At 27.4% G+C, this 23,666-nt stretch overlaps 1 protein-coding gene across 8 annotated transcripts in view; it reads right to left on the bottom strand.

Annotated features, from left to right (window-relative positions):
• Window positions 1-23,666, bottom strand: part of LOC142322063 (uncharacterized) — a 516,135-nt gene that overhangs the window by 328,474 nt on the left and 163,995 nt on the right. Inside the window, exon 1 of one of the 8 annotated variants that reach the window (XM_075360703.1) lies at window positions 1,394-1,496. The exons of the other annotated variants lie outside the window; for them this stretch is intronic. Within the exon in view, the coding sequence (XP_075216818.1) occupies window positions 1,394-1,483 (90 nt within the window). The 5' untranslated portion in view covers window positions 1,484-1,496. Of the gene's footprint in view, window positions 1-1,393; window positions 1,497-23,666 lie in introns of those variants that run through there. 8 annotated transcript variants of the gene reach the window in all.

The following is a 23,666-nucleotide window of genomic DNA, read 5'->3' as shown; positions in this document are numbered from 1 at the left end:
AATGTAGTAACAATTTATAATAAGACTATTTTATGTGTAATTAAATTACAATGAATAATTTTCTAATGTGAAGATTCGTTATATATTTATTATTATATGTTATTATACGAGCATATCGCATATTAGACTATTTTTTCTTATTTTTTGTAGTAAATAAACTACTCAATATTTATGATCTCTATAAACCACATCACTTAAATGAAAATATAGCATGCTTAAATATTATGATTTGTTTATAAGAATGTGCTAAAGTGCAGCATTTCTTTACATTACAAACTCGTAAATAATAAATCTAATATTCTTTTATTTCAGCAATAAAGAATTCCAAGTTAAAAATGTAGATTCCTTACCGCATGTAGAATTAAGTACGTTTTTTTTTTTAATTTCCTACAGACATGGTTTTCTTACGTAATTACAAATATATTTTTTACGTAATAAAAACCGTTCTTTATTATTTTTAGTAATAATGAAATTTATGCTAATACTTTAATTTTGGTATACATTAAAATTTTCAGAATTTCGTAAAACATCATTTTCTTTGTACTATTCACTTTATTGTATATCAAACGCTTAATAAAATGCCTCAAATTACCTTATATTATCTCAAAGAGGGCTTCAACAAATTGAAAAGACTAAGGAAAAAAGAAAACAGGTCTAGTAGAAATATATATACACAGGCTATATTATTTAATTATAAATACTTTAACCTATCTAATATTTAATGGTGAATCTATCTTAATTTCCATACCTCTATTAGAGATTATTTGAAAAAATAAAGCTACAGACTACTCATAAAACATATTGTTTATTTAAAATTAAAAATTTGTATTTAATCAGCTGTTCAAAAGTTACAATCCAAAAATTTAAAATTAAAAAAATAATCACTGATTAATGAATATTTAAAATAAAAAACAAATACCTTCGACTAACATACGATCAAATTGAATCTAATACTTTTTTCATGTACAAACCTGGTACATAATTCATAGATTTATTTGTTATTAATATCGCATTTAATTTTAAATAAATTCTTATTTTTTAAATATTTGTAGATAAATAAATTTCAAGAAAGAAAATATGCCCTTACTCATTTTTTATTTTAATAGCCAAGTTTTCATTTTTACAAAAGAAAAAATATAACACAGAAAACTTATGTTTTAATCGGTAAAAGTATATAGCATTCCTATTCTTATAAAATAAATAATCGATTAAGATTTAAAAGCAAGTAATATAATTATATTCATTTGTTTTTATGAAATGTAAACGGTCCATAAAACGAAAATAACTTTTACGAACAAAAAGTGTGGAGATATTAAATAATAAATATATAAAGCCGCAATAAGAATGATAAATTACTTAACGTAATGTAAGTATACATAAATATTAAACTGACCAAACAGTGTTGAAGAAGCAACTGACGAAATCTACGAGCTGAGTAATGTAAAACGACGTGAGCTTCAGAAACATTGAGCACTCGCGGCATGACGATTGACACCTAGCATTAACACTAACCGAAGTCTTATATTGTATGTCACAGAAAGGTTGCCTTTTAAATAAATGCACGCGCATTTACACACACGAATACATATACAAGCGCACAAGCGAACATTCCAACATTATAAGACACCTGTTGATCACACAATATTAATTCAATTGTCGTGCGTATGTAAATATTCATTGTTGCGATGATGTTGAATTTTTAAATTACGAGTGTGAAAATTCAGTTAGATTATAATTTTAGATTATAAAATTCAGTTAGATAATATATAATATTATAATATATAATATATATATATCTTTTTTAAATTATATCTTAACTACATTACTTTATATAATGTTGTATTAAATTTATATAAACAGAAATGTTTATATAAATTTAAAATAATTACAACATCTTTAATTCGTTGTAACTGTAGAAAATTTGATTCAATAAATAAAAATAGCGAATGATAAATACTGCCTAACAACAATTAAATCAGGATTAAATATTAGTTAATTTTGAAAAGATTATTTGAATTTAAATTATTAATAGTCATTTTGAATCGACTTGTGTATTATAGAGTCCAAATTGCAAAATTTAATAAATAATAGTCAAAAATCATCTAATCAAAAAGTTAGTTCAAATACAACTTTTAAACAAACACAACTACAATCGATTAATATACCTTTATTCAGAGAGAATGGGATCGGTGATATCCAATCACTCCAAATATATCGAACGTTTAAGGAAAGGCACAGATGTGAAGCAGATGATGAATTGATACCAAAGAAAATAAAAATAATCGAAACCGTTAAACAATGATTCGGCAACTCATATAAAAGAAGAATGTTTTTAATAATGTTAAATATATAATTTAGAAGTTCAAGATTATAATAAAACAATTTATATTATAAACGAAGTCAAGACTTTTATTTATTTGTATGAACCAGTGAATAAAATAATACTTGGAAAAATTTAGACCCAACTGAGGTATTAAACCAAGGTGGCAAATAATTCAAACTTTTTCGACTAAGTGTTTAATCCACTTAAGAATTTTAATATTTAAGTGAATATAGTATGATATAAATTTTTTAATACTGAATATGCAATCGTATAGGACCTAAGGAGGATATAGCGAAAATGAGCCTTATTATATTTTATCTTCACTAAAATATTCGAAAATTTATTATTAACAATTATTTAAGACAACGACATTTTTAATTTCCGAGAACGATATTACACAAACAATAACAGTATTTTTTTTTAACTGCTGAATAGTACAATAGCTTAAAAATATTAATGAAATTACCTTTAAAAATTACGTCCTCCGCTAAGGCTTTATAAAATTTATAATTTTATTTATGTAAGGTATACGCAGATTTATTTTATGTGCGTTTATTTTATGTACGCTAGAACCTAAAATAAATCGTTTAGGATTGTACGTGAGAAAAAACAAGAGATAATAAATGTATTAATTTAAAATTTGGGAGTTTTCAATATTGAATGTCTTGTTTTTTTAAAGATTTTTAGTTCGACAGTGTAACAATTTGGTCTATTTTTCGATCAAAATTGAATGTACATAATACTCAAGGGTGTACATAAAATTGTAGTTAAAAATTTATATTTAAATATAAAAAAACAATAAAACCTAAATAAAATAAATTAAAAGGTCTAGCACAAAAATTCTATACTTTTTTTTATTTTTTTACAAAAATCGATCCAATTTTAAGTATGTATATAATAATAAAATTTATATAAAAATTACTCCTTCAATATTTAATTTAATATTAATAATTACTTTATGAAAGACATACATGTATTTTATAATTTTATCTTCAAAAAAGGAATAGAAGGCATACAAGCAATATCCGCTATGTTTCTAGTGTTTGATTTTAATTTTAATGACGACTTTTTCCTGTACATTCCATCTCGTTTTACCAGCTTAATATATAAACTGTATATATATATACATATATATATATATATATATATATATATATATATATATGTACTGATGTTTATAAAAACTATTTCAAGAATTCAGGGGATGGTCCCCCATATCGAAATAAAGAAAAAACCTTTATCAATATATGTCCGAAAACGCTTAGTTTACCAGTTTTCCACCATTTTGTATATTTAAATTAAAAATTTTTCTCAAGAATGGTTAACTGTATCGAGCTGAAATTTCATACACTGATAGGGTATATACAGGTTTGTATAAAAATAATATTCTGATCTCTCAATTTATTTGAAAATGGCGGCCATGTAAACTTTTTAATTATTAATATCCTTGCAACCACTGATTTATTTAAATATCATATTACACAAAAAAATGTTAAGCGTTTTATGATTAATAAAACGAAACCTTATTTATTCAAATTCATTCATAAATAACAAAGTACGGTAAAAATTCTTGAAGTGAATTCTCTAGATTAAAATACCAGTTTTCATATCTTCCTGAATAAAATTGAATAAGTCGACCCGATTTCAACTGGAATAATTTTATTAATGTTATCATGTAATAAATTATAATTTAATAATTTTGAAGGTATTACAATAAAATAAAATATTACTGAAATCATTATAATATAATAGTAATAAATAATACAGATAAATAATCTGCTTTATATATTTTTCACTTAAACATGTAATGCAAATTACATGTCTAATTATGTCAAATATTATTAAAATAATTTTTAAATGATCCTTTTTTCAAGGTACTCTACCACAAAATTCACAGTTAAAACAATTAACAGTTCACAGTTAACAGTTTTCTTTTTTATAGTTTGATAAATAATTATCACCAAAATCATTTTATAATAAAAGCCGAATTTCTAGTTTATATTGTGAATAGATAAAACTAGGAGAAATAAAGATTACCCTCAAAATTATTTTTCTTATCTTTTTTAAGGGTACACGAATCAAGAAAATCTCGCTTATATAGTTCAATAAATAGAGATATAATAAAATATATAAATTGCCTCAATCGACAAAGTATTAATAAACTGTAGTGAAATGTACACTACAGTACGCATCTACATTGTGTATACAGGTGTAACTTCTCACATGCGTTCATCTAACTCTCGTTTCTAATAATATTTGTTATATCTGTCGAGATATATATATATATACATTACATTACAACAACCTTCTCTACAAACAATATTTCTTTCCTATGTATTAACTACAAAAGATGAACTACACTGTGTATATCTTATTTTAGAAAAATATTATCAATTACAAACATGTCAGAAAAAAGCTTTTTTTTCTTTAATATGAAATTAATCTATTAAATTAAAAAATAGAATTTAATCTTTGTGTGTAATTTATTATTTTTTTATGAATATCATATTAGATAAGCGTCTAACATACTTTTATTATAATAAAAATATTAAATTGTTTATTTAATAATTTACTTCAAAATTATTTTCTTTCATTGTAAAATATATATATATAAATATATATATATATATATATATATATATATATATATATATATATATATATTTAAATATATATATATAAATATAAATATAAATTTCGATCATTTTTTTAAGCTTTAAATGCCTAAAAACCGGCTTAAAACCCAATTGCATCGTCTCGTCCAATCTCAGACTGACCACTCTTAAAAAAATGATGTTCATTAAATCCAAAATAACTTAACTACAATTCTGATTTTATTTAAAGTAACTTAAATCGTATAGAAACTGGATCCTTTGACATCACAAAAATTACATAATTATAAAAATAAAAAAATAAAACATTAAATATTTATTAACTACTTTATTTCTTTTTTTTATGGTAGATAAAATAGTAAAAAAAATTTTCCCAAAATAAATTAAATATATACACGGATACGTAATATTATCCTTGGGAGAACGTACGAGAAGATTTGGGATTACAGGAAAATATCTGATTCATCTATGAAAATACTTCTTTCAATGAATTAAATATTAAAATGAAAGAAAAATTCAGATCTGGAAAATCATATTTAATTATGCCATGTACTTTCCTAATTTAGAAAGCGATTGATAGATTATACAAACTGGTGTGTAATATTTATGAAAAAGGGGAATTTCCGTCAGACTTCAAAAAACGTGTTATAGTCATGATACCAGAGAAAGCAGGGGCAGATAAATGTGAAGAATACAGAACAATTAGTTTAACTAGTCATGCATCAAAAATCTTAACTAGAATTCTATTCAGTAGAATTGAGAGGAGAGTGGAAGAAGTGTTAGGAGAAGACCAATTTGGTTTCAGGAAAAGTATAGGGACAAGGGAAGCAATTTTAGGCCTCAGATTAATAGTAGAAGGAAGATTAAAGAAAAACAAACCAACATACTTGGCGTTTATAGACCTAGAAAAGGCATTCGATAACATAGACTGGAATAAAATGTTCAGCATTTAAAAAAAATTAGGGTTCAAATACAGAGATAGAAGAACAATTGCTAACATGTACAGGAACCAAACAGCAACAGTAATATTTGAAGAACATAAGAAAGAAGCCGTAATAAGAAAGGGAGTCCGACAAGGATATTCCCTATCTCCGTTACTTTTTAATCTTTACATGGAACTAGCAGTTAATGATGTTAAAGAACAATTTAGATTTGCAGTAACAGTACAAGGTAAAAGGATAAAGATGCTACGATTTGCTGATATAGTAATTCTAGCCGAGAGTAAAAAGGATTTAGAAGAAACAATGAACGGCATAGATGAAGTCCTACGCAAGAACTATCGCATGAAAATAAACAAGAACAAAACAAAAGTAGTGAAATGTAGTAGAAATAACAAAGATGGACCACTGAATGTGAAAATAGGAGGAGAAAAGGTTATGGAGGTAGAAGAATTTTGTTATTTGGGAAGTAGAATTACTAAAAATGGACGAAGCAGGAGCGATATAAAATGCCGAATAGCACAAGCGAAACGAGCCTTCAGTAAGAAATATAATTTGTTTACATCAAAAATTAATTTAAATGTCAGGAAAAGATTTTTGAAAGTGTATGTTTGGAGTGTCGCTTTATATGGAAGTGAAACTTGGACAATCGGAGTATTTGAGAAGAAAAGATTAGAAGCTTTTGAAATGTGGTGCTATAGGAGAATGATAAAAATCAGATGGGTGGATAATGTGGCAAATGAAGAGGTATTGCGGCAAATAGATGAAGAAAGAAGCATTTGGAAAAATATAGTTAAAAGAAGAGACAGACTTATAGGCCACATACTAAGGCATCCTGGAATAGTCGCTTTAATATTGGAAGGACAGTTAGAAGGAAAAAATTGTGTAGGCAGGCCACACATATTGTGTGGCCTGGAATATTTTACATATTTGGAATATGTAAAACAAATTGTTAGGGATGTAGGATGTAGAGCGTATACTGAAATGAAACGACTAGCACTAGATAGGAAATCTTGGAGAGCTGCATCAAACCAGTCAAATGACTGAAGACAAAAAAAAAACTTTCCTAATAGTGTATACAACTCTATACTCAACCACAAAACCACAACAAAATCAAAATTTTACTTTAAACATTTTTTTTTAATCATTAGTGATTTTAGTTCCTGTTCTGTTAAAATTATGTTTTTTTTTACTCTGATATTAGTAATTCAGTAATATTGAAAAACAAACAGTCTGTCTTGACTAAAACATATGTTAAAAATTATTATTAAAAAATTAATAATTCTTAAACGTTTAATCTTCAGTTTAGTTCGTAATTTTTTCTCTTTTTTATTTTACTATTACTGCTACTACTACTACTACTACTAATAATAATAATAATAAATTATAGAAGCTATGGATGTAAAATCCAGAGCTGTTGTAAAATCATTAAAAGGAGCTGTAAGTTAATTTGTTTGTACTAAGAAGAAATACTATTTAGTAAAATCAGCTTCATAATATTACTATACAAATTTTAATATGTAAAAGACATTATTAATTAATTTGTTTTTAAATCGTAAGAGATTTTTTTTTAATAGAATTGGTTTAAATTCTAGTTAAGTAACCAAAGTATTTATGACAAACGGATCAGTTGTAAATGGAACTAATTTTCAAACAGATGTTTTAAAACTACTAAACTCTATTTCACAAGATAACGATAAGAAAATTTGATAAGCATAATAAAACAGTTACTAAAAATAATTAATAAGTTATCTCTAAATGATCACATCCAACCGAATTTTTATTATGAACAATGTATAAAAAATGCGAAATCAACAATAAACATTATATGGTGTTTCCTAACCTATATCGAGAATAAAAAAACACACTTCAAACCACTTCTTATGTCACATCCGACTGAAAGAAAAAGGATAACGATGAAAACGAACAAGGACACTAAATAATCACAAGTCTAATCGGACGATTTAGATTGTTCGTCCACGGACCACGAAGTAATACCGACTGACTGTTGAAATCAGAAGGTGAAGGAATACAAGCAGTACAGACAATAGATGCATTCCTCCGTGTCCTTGGGCAGGATGGATCATTGTACAGAGCCGCAGCCTCCTGTACCCTCTTCGAGGACGAGTGGTGGTGCCGAGAAAATGGAGGGGAACTTCACGAGGTGCGGGTGATAATGACCCCGGCGTGGACCAACTGACCACGAAGCATGAGGAGTTCGACCGTGCCGAATACGTAACTAACAAACTATAACCAGCGACCGGCAAGAGCACGTCGCACTTGAAAAACATACTAAATATAATTTAAATGCCCTATAATAATTTTATAACTTTATTGTATAAATTATTTCACTTTAGTACGATGAACTCGGGTAAATATATCCGTTTTATCATCAACCAATATTTTCAAATTGTGTAGACGTCGACGCTATTAAAAACTATTAACAATAATAATTGAATCGAGAAACTGAAGTCACGATTAGATGATTCAGTAATTCTATATTAATTAGCTTCGGTAAATCAAATAAATGGTAGTTGAAGAAGTTGTATTAATAGCAATATTAAGTATTAAAGTTATTATTACAGATAATTTAATGAATGATAAAAACACTATAAGCACTTAATAGTGAATAAACTAATTTATGCAATTTTAATGTCTGAATCAATTTAAAAACTGTAATTTAGAATATGATCAATAAATTTTATTCACAATAATCAAAAAACTAACAACAGATTTAAATTAATTTTATTCGGTAAAATAAGTTGGATCAATGTTCTTTGGTCTCGTCTTTGTATATGCATACTTATGTTTAATGTATACTTACGTATACAGTATAAGAAGTGCATATATATATTTACATATACCATTCTTTGGGGGATTTCAATGGAAACCCCTCCCTGCTTGTTTTTTTCTTTTTACTTATGGTTCCGGCATATTGGAACCGATAGTAAATTAAACAGTGCGGCGAGAAATAATTGGTAGAAGCATTTAGTTCGGTAAAAGATAAGAAGAAGAAAGTTTTTTTTTACAGATTTACAAAAATTAGACCTACTTCTAGGTTCAAACATTTTTATCAGTTTTATTTATATAATAATTTTCTAGTAACCTCAACATTACTATTATGCAAACTTTTTGAATCAGATTAGTTTAAGTCGTCCGAGACTTACACAGGATACATAACTTACACAGGCTGAGCGAAGCCATCATAATGATGTTACATGAATAATATTTTTAAATACATTATCAAAACCAAAATTTGAATTTATAATTAACATATATATTACTTAATATATACATATTCTTGTACATTTATTTAAATACAGTTTAAAAAAAAATTAAAGAAGCTTAACTAGTTTTTCATTAAAAATTAAGATAAAATATAAGTTAAAATCGTTTAAATGCAAATAAACTTTAAAGAGGCGTGATTTTAAGTAATGCGTGAATTTTCAAACATTTTCTGACTATTACACAACACTTTAAATACAACACCTTTTCTTCATTAATTTTATAAAAAAACATAACATTAAAACATAACATAACATTATAAAAAAACATAACAATTTTATAAAAAACATAACATTATTTATCTGTACAAATTACAATATGATATCCTTTATTTTGTGGCTAAGTGGGATCAGCCCTACGTAATGGAGGTGAGATACGATACTAACTTCCCTCCCTGTTACCAAAATTTTAAGTCCTTTATGTGTAATGGATGATCATTTTAGTTAAAAAAAGAGGGTGCTTGGAAAAGGTGGAATACCAGAACTTCGGATACTTGCTAACGTTTCAAAAGCGGATTCGACAACAAGAAATAAACAGTGCTTACACACAACTGCCAAATTCCTACTTTTAGAAATTTATTACGAAGGTTTCACTGTGATCCTAAGGATTAGTTTCAAATTTTAAAAGAACTTTTTAAGCAATTCTATTCAAAAAGAGTAAACTTCCGCAAAGTGTGTTCGGTCTGGAAATGAAAAAGAGAACGGTTACTTAATATATACATAGAGTTTACGCCTATTTTATTTAAATATAAATTTATTATTTACTGAAAACCTCGGTAGCGAGGCAAGCCAGCTATTATGCTAATATAATATTATTAATATAATTAAATATTATTATATATTATGATAATACGATAGCTAATACACTATTATAATAGAGAAGTAAACATAATTGATTATATTAACACATCAAAACGAGTTTCATAATCTTTTTTTATCGGCTAACAACCAGAGAGGTTACTATCACCCAAATATGAATATAAGAATATTCCATAGAGATTAAACTTTAAAATTATCTAAAATTAAATAAACGCCATAAAAGTCATCAATATAGAAAAATTTTTGTAAGCAAAAGATTACGTGGCAGAAAAGGTTTGGAAACAATTAAAAAAAATCAAAACTGAAAAAACCAAGATAGGTATAAAAAAACGTTTTAACACAAACTAAAATAAAAAACAATTATAGTCACAAAACAAGAAAAAATACATAACCAAGCGTTATTAAGTTTAATAAGTAAGCGTAAAGTACATATACAAAAAAAATGTAATTATTCAGGAGTATGAAGGGTTCTTAGGAAAATTTCGGCAAAATGTACTTATGTCTACATAAAGATTTTATTAATTAAAAAAATAAGAAAATCATAATTTTACCTCCGGTTTAAAAAAAAAAGATTAATTCATTATTAATCTAAACTGAAACAGAAATTGGAATGGTTAAATAAATAGTAAAAAAAAAATCATAAATTACTGAGAAATGTAACTGATCTGGAGTTAAGAAATGTCTGGCAAAGCTTTGGGTAGAGAGTTTAATACAGATGAACACCCTATTAAAAAGCTATACAAAAAGATAAATAGACTTTTGAGGTGTTGATGCGGATAAGTTTGGTAGATTTATTGATAGGATTAGAGATAAAGGATGTACATTTAAAAGTGGAAAAGAAAGGAAGTTGTTGTGCTCATAAAAAGAGGAGAAATAAATGGATAAGCTATATTTTACACCGAGAAAATTCATTGAAAAGAGTAGAAGAAAAGCTCCTTCTATAAATTATATATCCGGTAGTACGAGAATGAAAAGGAAAGAGGAAAATTTTTGAAGTTAAAGACAATTTAACGGAAGGAATGTATACAGAGCTTGTAAGATTAACGTTGGATAGAGATTTCATTCACTCAGTTTTATTTTTCGAGCTTTAACATTTTAACAGCGCGAGCAGCAGACACCAGGAAATCATGTAATAATAATTTCTGTACGACTGTAGATGGAAGAAAGTAGTCGATCGGACAGAAAATAAAAAAGCGTTGAAAAAGATAGATTAAGTCATGAAGAAATTTCGAATAACTTTACTAAATTTAAAAAAATTATTACGAATGTTTCGCAAAAATCTATTTAAAAAAATTCAAGTCTACTTTTAATTTTGATAAATAAAATCGGGTCATCTTCAACAATATCAGTTTGAGCAATATGATTACAATGCAATTTAAATATTTAAAATTTATCGCATTTTTCTTTTCTTTTGTGCGCGAAAGACTAGCTATTAAAACATAATAGAATGGGCAATTGCAGTCACTTTAAGTTAGCGAATGAATACAGAAGAGTATCCGCACAGTGTAATAATAAAAGGAGTGAATAAGAGTACTACCGAGCCAATTTTATACATTTTATTGAACATAATAATGTAATCTACCATACTGTTCTCACAACACTCGGTTACGGATCAAAATCAATCAGTTGTAGCAAAGTTGTATTATGGGAACGGAGATGTACACCAGAACTCAAGATCTGAAGAACCCATTATTATAAAATAAAATAAATAATACTCATACATTAAAACATTATTTTTCTAAAAATTGATGGCGAATAAACTTTAAGTTCATACGATCTTTATTAATTCGAACTTTTTAATGAAAATTCTTCAATTATTCCTCGTCAGTTTCATTTTAAAAAAATCCAGGTTTCTGGGTTCGAATCCCGGTTACGTCTCATATATCTTATAAGTTACAAAATTTATCTCTCATCTAATAAATTTTTTTTAAGCCTCCGGACCATTTTTAAGTACTGTTTCAGAAGATAAGATGAAATGACAATTTTGTAGCGTGTGAAAATGCCATTTCCTGACCGGGATTCGAACCCGGGACCTCTGGATAAAAGACCGAGACGCTAACACTCGCGCCATGGAGGCCAGCCATCTAATAAAAATTACGGAAATTGTAATTAGATTGTAACTGTGAGTGTTAATAAATAAACAAGTAAATTTTATTTGATCATAATTTCTATGACTCGAATTGAATATTATTTATATTTTACCTTTACTTGTTCTTTTATCTTTTTATGCGCACTAAAAAAGAAATATACTGATATCGTAAAAAAACCAATCTTTGACAAGAATCAAGAAAATTTGTAATGAGGAGTGTATTTTAATTTCTATAAATTCTAATTTTTGTTTTAACCACGGTTCCTTTATGTTCAAAAATTAAAATTTTATTTAAAAAAATTCCTATATTCCTAAAATCAGATAAATACGAGGTTTAACATGACAAAATCAATTTTTCACATGTAAGCTTTAATTTCAAACTTTTTTCATTAAAATCGATCAATAAACAGCATTTTTTTTTTTATAAGAAAATCATAAAAATAATGAAATTAAATTAAATTAATGAAAAATTTTGAAATAGTTCAAGATCGACGCTAAAAAAAAATAAAAATAAAAAGCTAAAAAAAGCATTGCAAAGAGCAGTTTTTAGGTTTATATTCTTAGTCGAGTTTTTCTTTTTATTTTATTAATTTCTTTTCCCTTTAATTTATCACTGAAAGAAATTAAACAATAAGATTGATTAATTTTTGCATTAATTTCCCCCCCCCCCCCGCTGTAGATTTTATAATAGGGAATACTAATATTAAAAATGACTGTAAATTACAAACTGCTTGTAGAAATATTTTCAGTTCTTTTAAACTGATTCTTTGTAAATAAATATAATTACAAATGAAATTTAAAATTACAGTTAATAACGCATTAATCAAAATTTCTTAATGCAATGCAAATTTGTGTTACGCTTTATTAGGAATGTTCCTGCTTTACTTTCACAAAGTGACATTATAATTAACTTACTGTTTAACGTAACAATAATGTAATTAGATTTTTCTAACATACTATAACTGAATTTCGAGCAACCCGAGTTATAAATTTGTACTTTTGCCTTAAAAAGTAAAGATATGTAAAATTACACATTCCTAAATAATTATTATAAGTTAAATTTTTTTACAATAATCTAACTAAGTTTTAAATTATAATAAAACACTTGTAAAAAAGAGTAAAAAATATTTTTAATTTCTACTAAATTAAAAAAGTTAAAAAGTAATTTATTTTAAATTCCTCTTGTACGAGTAAATATATCTTATATAAACGAGCTCATTGAAATACTTCTTAAAACTCAATATCCCAAAAAAATTTGAAATTCTAATATATCAGCAATTAACGAGTTAAAAAAAAGTAAGATATATAACAGTTCTTTTTCAAGAGACCTTCTTGCACAACCAGATCAACCACCCATCACTTCCGTAATTCAAATTTATATTGCTTGGTTAGGTACTGAAATAAAAAAAAACTTTATTAGTCAGGGTTTTAACTTGGTCCTACAGCAGGCCTACCAAAGAACAGGTAATACATCGATTAATTAGTAATGAAAACTCTACCACCTTACTGGTATTTTTACCAGTATTAAAAAAGTTTAACTTCTAATAATACTATGTATGTAATAAAATTGAAAACTTACCATCTGAAAATCTTAAAATTAAAACTCTGATTTAGGAGAAAAATCTAAGCACTAGAAATAAAATCTGGATTGTTTTTAATCTGAATTTGTAAGAAAATAAGCATATTTTTATGAAAAAATTTGTGTGTGAAGATTATCTGGAGGGGGACGGATTGATAAAGCTAGAAACCAACGATTATCAATGTATTCACAATACGAGAAATTGGGAAGAGTAGTCCAACATTTACGGAATAACTTTCTTTAAAAATAATGTATAGTTCGATTTTAATAGAGATTATTTAAAATCTTTAATTAAGATATTTTAAATAGATTATTATAAATATTAAATAAATATTAAAAATTAAAAAACACGACTGCCAAAAAAAATTATTGATTACCAATATAGGATAAGTCCGTGCGGGCATTATTGTGTATATTTTATTTGTATACTAGCTGCAGGGGGTGCCTACGGCAGACCTCCGCAGCTAGGCTCTCAGAGCGGTTTGCACTGGCGGGCGGAGTCTCGAAATGTGATTATTAGGTGCCCAAAATTTATTACCTCTTGTGTAAAAATATTTATTTTTGAATGATGAAAATTGATATAACGAAAGTTAAATTTAACTCTAGAAATTGATACTAACTAATCGCTATTTTTCGCTAGTGATCGGTACATTCCGGTGCCTACTTTTTGGTTATAGTTGATTATTTTATGAAGAGACACAATCACATAAATAAATAAAAAATATGTAAAAAAAATTTTAAAACACCACTCTTAAATTAAACGCACTAAAAGTAGAAAATAATTTTAGGACGGTATCTCAGAATGAATTTGACAACAAGATTTGATGATAATAAGTCATATAAGATTATGTGAAAGTCATAGCCTCAAATTAAAAATTTGATTTTTTTGCCAATTTTTTCTTATGCGTGTTTGCATCCCACTCTTTAATCCATTCATCGGTGCTAAGCTAAGGGGGACGCACACACAGACACACACAAATTCCGTTTAGTAGGATAAGATAGTATAAATTTTTTTAAATTTTTCTAAATTTATTTAAAAATATATAAATGTTAAAATATACAGTGAGCAACATAAAACCGACCCATAACGTAAGCATTGCAGAATCGGTAGGTTATGTTGGAATGAAATTATATGAATAATACAAATAAATTGTATAAGAAAAAAGAAAAACATATAACGTAATTTAAATGTTGCATTTATTTACTTTATTTTTATGAAAGATATTCGAAATGATCACCCTGGACATCGACGCACTTTTGTGCTCGACGGATCATATTGAGAGTCGCCTGATGCAAAATGTTGTTATCAATTGCGTTGATTTCTCGTTGACTTCAGTTCATCAATAATGTGAGGATTAGATGAATAAACTCTCTCCTTTAAGCAGCCCCAAAGGAAAAAATCGTTAGTAGACCACTCTGGGAAACGTAGAGGCCACCGTCCTCTACTGAAAGCTCGTTGTCTGTCTCCTTCAGTTGTAACGCGGCATAGTTTCAATTTTAATTCATAAACAATTTTACAAGATGTTATTTAACATCAGACTGTACGGAAGTTGGGATAACTTCCGTAGTAATTTTTTTGGGCTGGCAGTAATTCTCCTTTCAATATTGGTAACGGCCTGTGTAGTCCAACCGGAAGGTTGTCTATTTCGTTTTGCATTTGAAACCGAACCTGTTGTACGGCATTTTTTAACTAAATCGTGTGTTACTATTTCCTAGGAATATAGGACGAATACAGGCCTCAACTACAGCTATCCTCTTCTGGATTGAATAAGGCATTTTACACAAACACAACTGCACAGACTAATGTACCGCAACAAAATGTATACTGCACTGACACGTAACCAACTGACAAACGGCAGCAACAATCAGTAGTAACTTATACATCCACTAGTCGCACTAGTTGTGTGAGAGTCATTCATAAATAGTGTTGGGTAGCGGTTTCATTATGGGTTCGGTTTTATGTTGCTCACTCTGCATATAGCCTATGACATTCCCGGTAACGAAAGAATTTCAACATGAGGTCATACATCTAAATCGGTTCAGCCGTTGAGCTGCTACAATGAAATAAACATACATACATACACCCTAAATACATTATACTTCTTTTTGGGTAGTCGTGTAATAATATGCTACGATGCAACAGAACTGTAAGAAAGTATTTTCAGGGCTATTCATGTAATAATATAAAGTTTTTATTTTCTATAAATTAGTGAACGTGACACAATTTATTTTAAGTCAAATGTTTCTATTCTACAGAAGTTTCAGATAGCATATAGAATTTTTTAATTTATATCGCAACAAAATGAAACCGTACTGTTTCACTTTAAAGCGTCTTAATAAAATGCTTGTCATCAGTATGAAATACTTATTAGGACCACGTATATTCCCGTCTGATGTGTAGATTCAATCACTTGGGGTATCTCAAAAAATTAGAACGACTTTTCAGAATACAAGAACGGGCTGACACATAATTGTTTGGCACCCATAAATATTAATCGTGTTAATTGAAAGTTCATAGATCGATCAATTCTAATTATACATGTATTTATGTTAATGAATTAGAAACATTTCCTAAAAACACAAGTCATATTCTCTAAAAAATTCACCTCTACCAAACCAGATAACAGAACAGTTTTCGTATAGCCCAATACAATAATTTCCTTTAAGAGAACACGAGTCGTATTATGTGTCTGTTCCATTTTTAATAAATTAAGATACCATTTAAAAGATCCAACATAACACATTCTTTTATTTAAATATTTTTATTGTTTCCTTTTACAGAAACAATATTACTTTGTCGATGAGTTTTTTAATAATTAAAAATAAATTTAATAACCGTATTTTCTTCATCCCATATTTACTCATAAATATGAGTTCAAATAATTTTCATTAACACCTTTTTACTTTTTATTTACTGCATAGCTATTCTACTCATTTAGTATATTTACATATTTGATCGTTATTATTTCATGTATTTATATTTCAAATTTTTACTCGAATTTAAGCACTTCTATTTTAATTTTATAATCAATTGTAAACTTTGTAATGCTAATCTGATCAAGAGTTTACCTCAGTTTCCCTGAAACTATTTAAGCAAATGTTGGGATGGTTCTTTTTTTAACCATAGAGTAGCACACCCACTCTTTTCCTGCGTGATCTATATACAATTTATTATCATCTATCGATCAGCAAAAAATGCTTCTACATTTATTCTAATGATAGCTAATGTAAAGTTGTTGAGAACTTTACAGTTAACGAGAGTTCTAAAATATTATTTTAATATGACATACAACAAAATTCTTTTATCTATTTTTACTTAAAATCTTACATAACAAAATATTTTTGTTGTAATCGTCCTTTGTATGTATGCCTATTTTGGAGTAATACACACTAAAAGGCAAATCATATAAATAAAGGTAAAATGCTTTACAGACAAATGCTTTAAATTACTATCAGGTTAAAGGTCGACAAAAGTGCAATCATTAACAGTTAACCTAAATAATCTTTCACCATAAATATACCTACGCGTTCGTGTATGTGGGTGTGTTATGGTGGGCGCGCGCAAGCGTAAATGCTAGTTAATACTTCCTTTTACTAGGTAGCTTATAAAATTGCATCCTCCAACTATATTATACGGGAAACGCCCACTTCTTGCGTGACAAATCCGGTCATTTTTAAAGATATTTAACCAGCAAGACGGCTAAGTTATAATTCATATAAAAAAATAAACAAAAGGTTAAGAGACTGACCTCTTCATTAATCTCTTCTTCTTCTTTATATACTGACCTTTATTAGGCACAAAGTGTTTGCAAAGAGTAAAAAAAAATTGCCTCATATTTTAAAATGAAAAAATCAGTTTATATGGAAGTTGGTGCTGATATACTTAAAAAATAATAAGGACACCAAACATCCTATTTTTTTTTTATAGTACTGACGCCGGGCTACGTTCAGTGTATGAATTACATTTTTTCTTCCTCAACACAATGTTGTTCTTGGCGTTCAACAGTATATGTTGAAAACGGCAATGCTCCAGCGGTACGTAAGCACCGAAAAAATCAAAGGTTCTGTGGTCTGGAATCCTACACGGAAATCTTTGATGATATCTCGCTGTGCAGCTCGAGCTGCACAACTCACCTAACCTAAATGTTAGTTAAGTTTGAGCCGTAGCTTAGTAGTTATCTAGATTATGCCCTAAAAGAAAGAAAAAAACAGGTATGTGGGATATCTCATGTATTAGAGGCAAAAAAAAAATTTTGAACGGACCATACAGCAAATTAGGAGTTAAGAAATAGAAAGAAGATGTCAGCCGAAAATAAGAGACGAGGAAGAAACAAAGAAGAGAGACATTCGTAGTCTAAGAGTCTTAAAGAAGGCAAAATTCCAGCGCAAACTAAGCGTGAAAATTCCCGAGGAGGCTAGAGAATCAGCTGCTGATTTTCATGCAAATCAGTTGAGGTTTCGACATCTTTGACTGAGGGGGACATCTTTGCCCAGTGCAGGAGTGGCGGACTACCGGAAAAGTCCACCATCGTAACTTTATACGTCATTAACGATGTCCAGCTCGTGCATATCTGTTTCAGAACTCTTATCCAAAAATGGTCTCTGCGTATTCTTCAGCGGAAAATTTATAAGACATTGTTAGATAATGATATACACGCACAATTCAATTCACTTATTTAAATATTTATTGCTCTTCAGATGCAATTAAAAAACTTAATTGTTGGAATTAGCTGTTAGTATTATCAACTTACGAAATAAATTATTTCAGACGAATTTACATAAAATTAGTTTTTAGCTTTAAAGATTTCTAAAAAATTATTTTATTAATATCTTGTTTTATTTGATTTTTCATTTATTTTATTTTTTTTAAATTTTGATTGTTTAATTATCTAAAATAATTAATTCTTTTGTTTGGTATTATTTTGTTTCGTTTTTATATCCAATTAAAATCTGCCACATATAGGAATTTTTTTGTTTTTAACAAACTTCGAAATTCTTACTTTTATATACAGCTTCAAATCTTTATTCAAACCAATTTAAACAAAATGAAATTCTGTACTCATTTGGTTTAAAACTTATGTGTGTATTACCCATTAACAAAGTTACGTATTTTACAATAAGCACAATTTAGTGTGTTTCGACCTCAATATTTTGTCTTTTACCCCAAATTATTATAACTAAAGTTCTAGGACCTGTTTAAAAAAAAAAAACTTTTTTTCAAATTTTTGTCAGATTTTATATAAAAAACCACTAAATTTACCCCTTAATTACAGTTTACAAAAAACTATAGTTTGGCTTAATTTTACCGAAGGCGCATAAACCTGGGTGAAACCTTTCACCAGCCTACATTCGCTAACTAAGCGTTTCCGAACTTGTGTTAATGTGAACGTTCTTCTTTATTTTCACCAGCAGAATATGTCCTGAAAGTTTGTTACATTCTTCGTGAATTACTCTGTGAAATTATAAATTGAGTGATAGAATAGTTACTTCTAGAATATTCGTTTAATCAAAATAGTTTAATTGAATTTTATTCAAAAAATTTCAAAATAAAAATTCATCCAATAGTTAAAAATATTCACCCAACAGTTGTAAAATAATTTTCAAGTTGTTTGCAAATTACTAATTTTCACCTTTTGTAAGTAAACGAAAAAAAAACACTCGTATGTAAAAATAAGGTAATGCGGTAGTTAAATTAAGGTTAAGTTTAATGTTATATTTTTAAAAAGGATAAAAGGTTGGCAAGACGTACACTCGTTCACCATTAAACGAAAAATAACATCAAACATAAAATAGATTATAATTGTTTAGTTTGAGAGTTCATTTTTCAACTGAAACTATGAATCAGTTTATTGGCTAACCACCAAAAAATATTAGCCAAACAGACTTTAGTTTAGTTTATGTATTATCTAACCTACCAAGTACCAGTAAATTTAAAAATTACTACACCACTGATAATTAAAAAATTTAGCTCATATACAAAAAACAAAATTAATTTCTCGCAAATTTGTGTAAAATTCCTTACGATAAAAACTTGCTTCTTTAACTAAACAGATTTTGGATGAGTGAAAGATATGTATGTCTGTCTATCTGTTATACACACACTCTGTATATATAATGGATAGAATTGTAGACCTCTGTACACTTGGAAGAAATGTAGTTTAATTATATGGTGTGAATGAAAAATATATATACTATGCTAACTAAAAACATCCGTTTTCTCATAGAATCATCTATAACGAGATAATGTTGTATCGAGTTAATATTTATAAGTACAAGAATAATTATATAAAAAATTACTTAAAATACTTGTTTTTTTAAGTTACAAAAAATTGAAAAAGGTATTACTATATTAGCGTATACTTTCAATAACTGGACGTGAATAACCTACTATTTATCAATTGGATTATTAAAAGTATCGTCAATACTGTTTGCGATGGTGGGAGAATGAACGCCGCACTGCAGCTCTCACGACTTTGGAACTCGACCTTACGAACAAGAGTTTTCTTTCATTCATAATAATTTGTTTTACACTGTAAATATTATCATTAAATTAAAAATTAACTAATTTATAAATAAAATAACGAAGCACATTTCCAGCTACGTACAATTTTACAATGGAGGTCAAATAAAAAGTATACAAGTGTTAGAGCAGGGTACCCGCAGGGGTTAAATTACAATAGACGTTCTGTGTTCTATGTCTATATAACTATAGAGAAGCACTATGCCGCGCTCTGTCAGCCCTTTCTACCATCATTTCAACATCAATTAACAGTACAACTGGAGTCATTAAATAATTACTATCACCCAAACGGACTATTAAATTCTCAGCTTTGAAAACAGTCTCGTTCATGTAATATAAATATAAAGACGTTCTCAGACATTAATTTACTTTTGCTGCCGTCTTTTAAATAACATAATTAATGTGAAAATTTACTTCATTATATTGAGAAAATTTACTTCATATATTATGTTGAGATTTTATTGTAAAATTTTTATTTATGTTTAAATAAACCAAAAAAAGTTCTGAAAAATTAAAAAATCGATATTTTTAAATTTTGATCGCCCTCCCCCCAGTATTTCCCAAAAGATTTTTTTTGGGGGTCATTTACACTATTATTCTTAAGATGAAATTTTAAAAAATTTGATTTTTTTTTAATGGTAAAATAAGTATGCACGAATGTACTGAACTTAATAGTGGGGTTATGTTTGCAAAATTATGATAAAATTGACCCCCCAACCTCTCTCATCATGATAATATTGAGCCAAAAGTTTTACCAACAACTTGCCCCATATACACGAGCCTCTGTACAAAATTTAATCAAAATCGGTTTATCAGGTCAAAAGTTATTAACCTTCAAACACGCTAACGCACGTACCTAGTATAAAATACGTACAAACATTACCTCCCACTTTTTTTGGGGGGGTCCTTAGGTCATGAAACATTAAGAAATACAGAAAAACCCATATCCCATTTTTTAAGAAAAAGTAATATATAAATTTCACTAATCGAAATTGCTATAATTATGAAATAATTTCAGTAATACGTTATAAATTTAATATTCCGTTATGTAAAAGAAATTTGTACAAACCTACAAAGCTGCCATTACTGTAATAACGATCTTTTTATTTAAAAAGAAATAATTTTGTATTCAGAGAAGTAAATGCCAGAGGGAGTAAAAAATGTTCTATTCAAATGCGTAAATAATAATCAGAAGATTGTAAACACAGTTCATGTAAAAGTGTTTTGTTTAATTCATAACAGTCAGGAAATTTCTTACTTTTTATTTTATCTTACTATACAGTAAGAGTATACTTTAACAAAGGGTTCTGTTTATTTAAAAAATTTTACCTGGAAGCATTAGCAAAACTGAAAACATTTTGATACAATTTTATTCACGTTCGTGTAGGACTAATTTTTTTTTCTCTGTAATTTAATGTTGTATTTTTATAACTAGCACTGAAATGAAAAAATAAAATAAAATAAAGATATTCGGCAACAATAATGAAAAATGAAAATACCATCTATGTGGAAACGTTATTCACATGAAAAAAGTTAGGTAAAACATTCAATAGAGGATCTATTTAAATTATCTATTGAGCTTCAGTAAAATTTTAAATCTTTTCATATTCCATTAGTGTGTTTTTCTTAAATTCATAAACTGAAACACTATCTCATTTCAAAAGAATTTTCGATGTTTTTCTTCAAAATTCTAAAGGAATTGAGATAATTGGTTGGAGTTTTATCAAAGTATATATTTCAAAATGGAAATTAAAGCCTTAAACCTCATGTATCTTCATCAAACTAGAATTTATCGATAACCTTTTTCTGGTTATTTCACAGTAAAGTAACGTTGATTTGCAAATAAAATCATCTCAATTTATGGTACCTCTTTAAAAAAGATCGTTCATTATTTTGTAGAATTACAAGCTGAATATTTCTAAGGAAAAAACTATAGTGAAATGTGTTTATACATTACACTCGTGCATGAACTTCCAAATGAAACTATAAGGGGATAAAACCAAACAGAAGAAACATAATAATACCAAAAAAGTAAAGTTCTGATAACAGTCTAACAGCTTTAAAAATTTAACTATTTGTCAGTTAATATGTCATTACCGAGCATAAGCCAAACTAATGTAAAATTTCGTTACGATATCGTATAATAAAAACAATTAAAGAAAATGTGACAAAGCGCTAAACGAAAGATGGTTTAGGATTATACAGAGCGAGCAACATAAAACCAAAATCATAACGTAACCGCTGCAAAATCTTGCACACTTAATTCAAGCTCAAAAATTTGGACTATTATTAACTAATATAAAATATAAACTTAAAAATTAGCATAGAATATATTAATTTCTCGATTAATTTAAAAAAAGTTTTAATTTGTTTAATACATGAGCAAATAGTTAGCATGTTAGTTTCTACATGAACAAATAAAACATAATTCTTATCTCATGGCAGTATTTTCAATCAATCTAGAAGGTTCAGATTATTAGAAATGTCTATTAATGTTTGTAAGGTCTAAGGTTTCATTTCAATAATTTCCTATTAGTAACGTAAAAGTATAAACCACTTGAACATTTGTAACCGCTTAATAAATAAAACAGATTTTAAACAAACTATTTTAATAGAATAGAATTAATTATTAACTTATATCTATGAAACCCGAGATAAAGCGGAAATAAGTACTTGTCAGCGCTGAAATTTATAGACGTATATGGATTTTGTACTCTGCACGGTCTAAGTTTCCTCTCATTCAAATCAAGGTACAAGCTGACGGTCGTCAGCTTGTACCTTGTATATTTATGAGAATAAATAAATATGCCGTTGTTAAAGAGATATCAAACCAAAAAATAGAGTCGTTAATATTTTTAAAGATTACAAAATATTATAAACAGTTTTATGATTAAGTTCACTGTCGGACAGAAAATTTATTGAACGTGTACAAAACTGGTCAGATATTTTAATGTAAATCTAAAATGATTAATTGTGTAATTTTATTTAATTTAGTAATTAAATAGAAAAAACTGAATACAAGAAAGTAGTTCAGTCAATTTAAAATATTAATAAATAATACGGGTTTGTAAGAAGCATCTATAGTTGTGACGTAGGTATTCTTTTAATAATAATAATAATAATAATAATGCTAATTTACATGCAGCAGACAGCTCGCATAAAACGTTGACAAATGACTTTTTGTAATAAATGCAAAATTAGAAGACAAGGTCAAACTGCCAAGTTACAATAATAACAGAATTAAGTTACGAAATTTAGTTGTATTAAATACAGGATAATTTAGAACAGTAACATATAAGCAAAAGTTAATATAAGTAATTTAAAAAAAAATTAATTCATAACTATAACCAATTAAATAATAAACTGTAAATACCAATCATAGTAACATTAACAATAGGAAATTGAAGATTTTTAAGAAAAAAAATTTAATAATTAATGACTCATTACTTTAAAAAATAATATTTTTTTGCTGAATACCTATATATTTTACAATCAGCTTCTG

This window comes from Lycorma delicatula, chromosome 3 (assembly GCF_047948215.1).
Source record: "Lycorma delicatula isolate Av1 chromosome 3, ASM4794821v1, whole genome shotgun sequence".
Classification (NCBI taxonomy): Eukaryota; Metazoa; Arthropoda; class Insecta; order Hemiptera; family Fulgoridae; genus Lycorma; species Lycorma delicatula.
The sequence above is the reverse complement of the archived record's forward strand: the minus strand, read 5'-3'. Positions and strand labels throughout refer to the sequence as shown.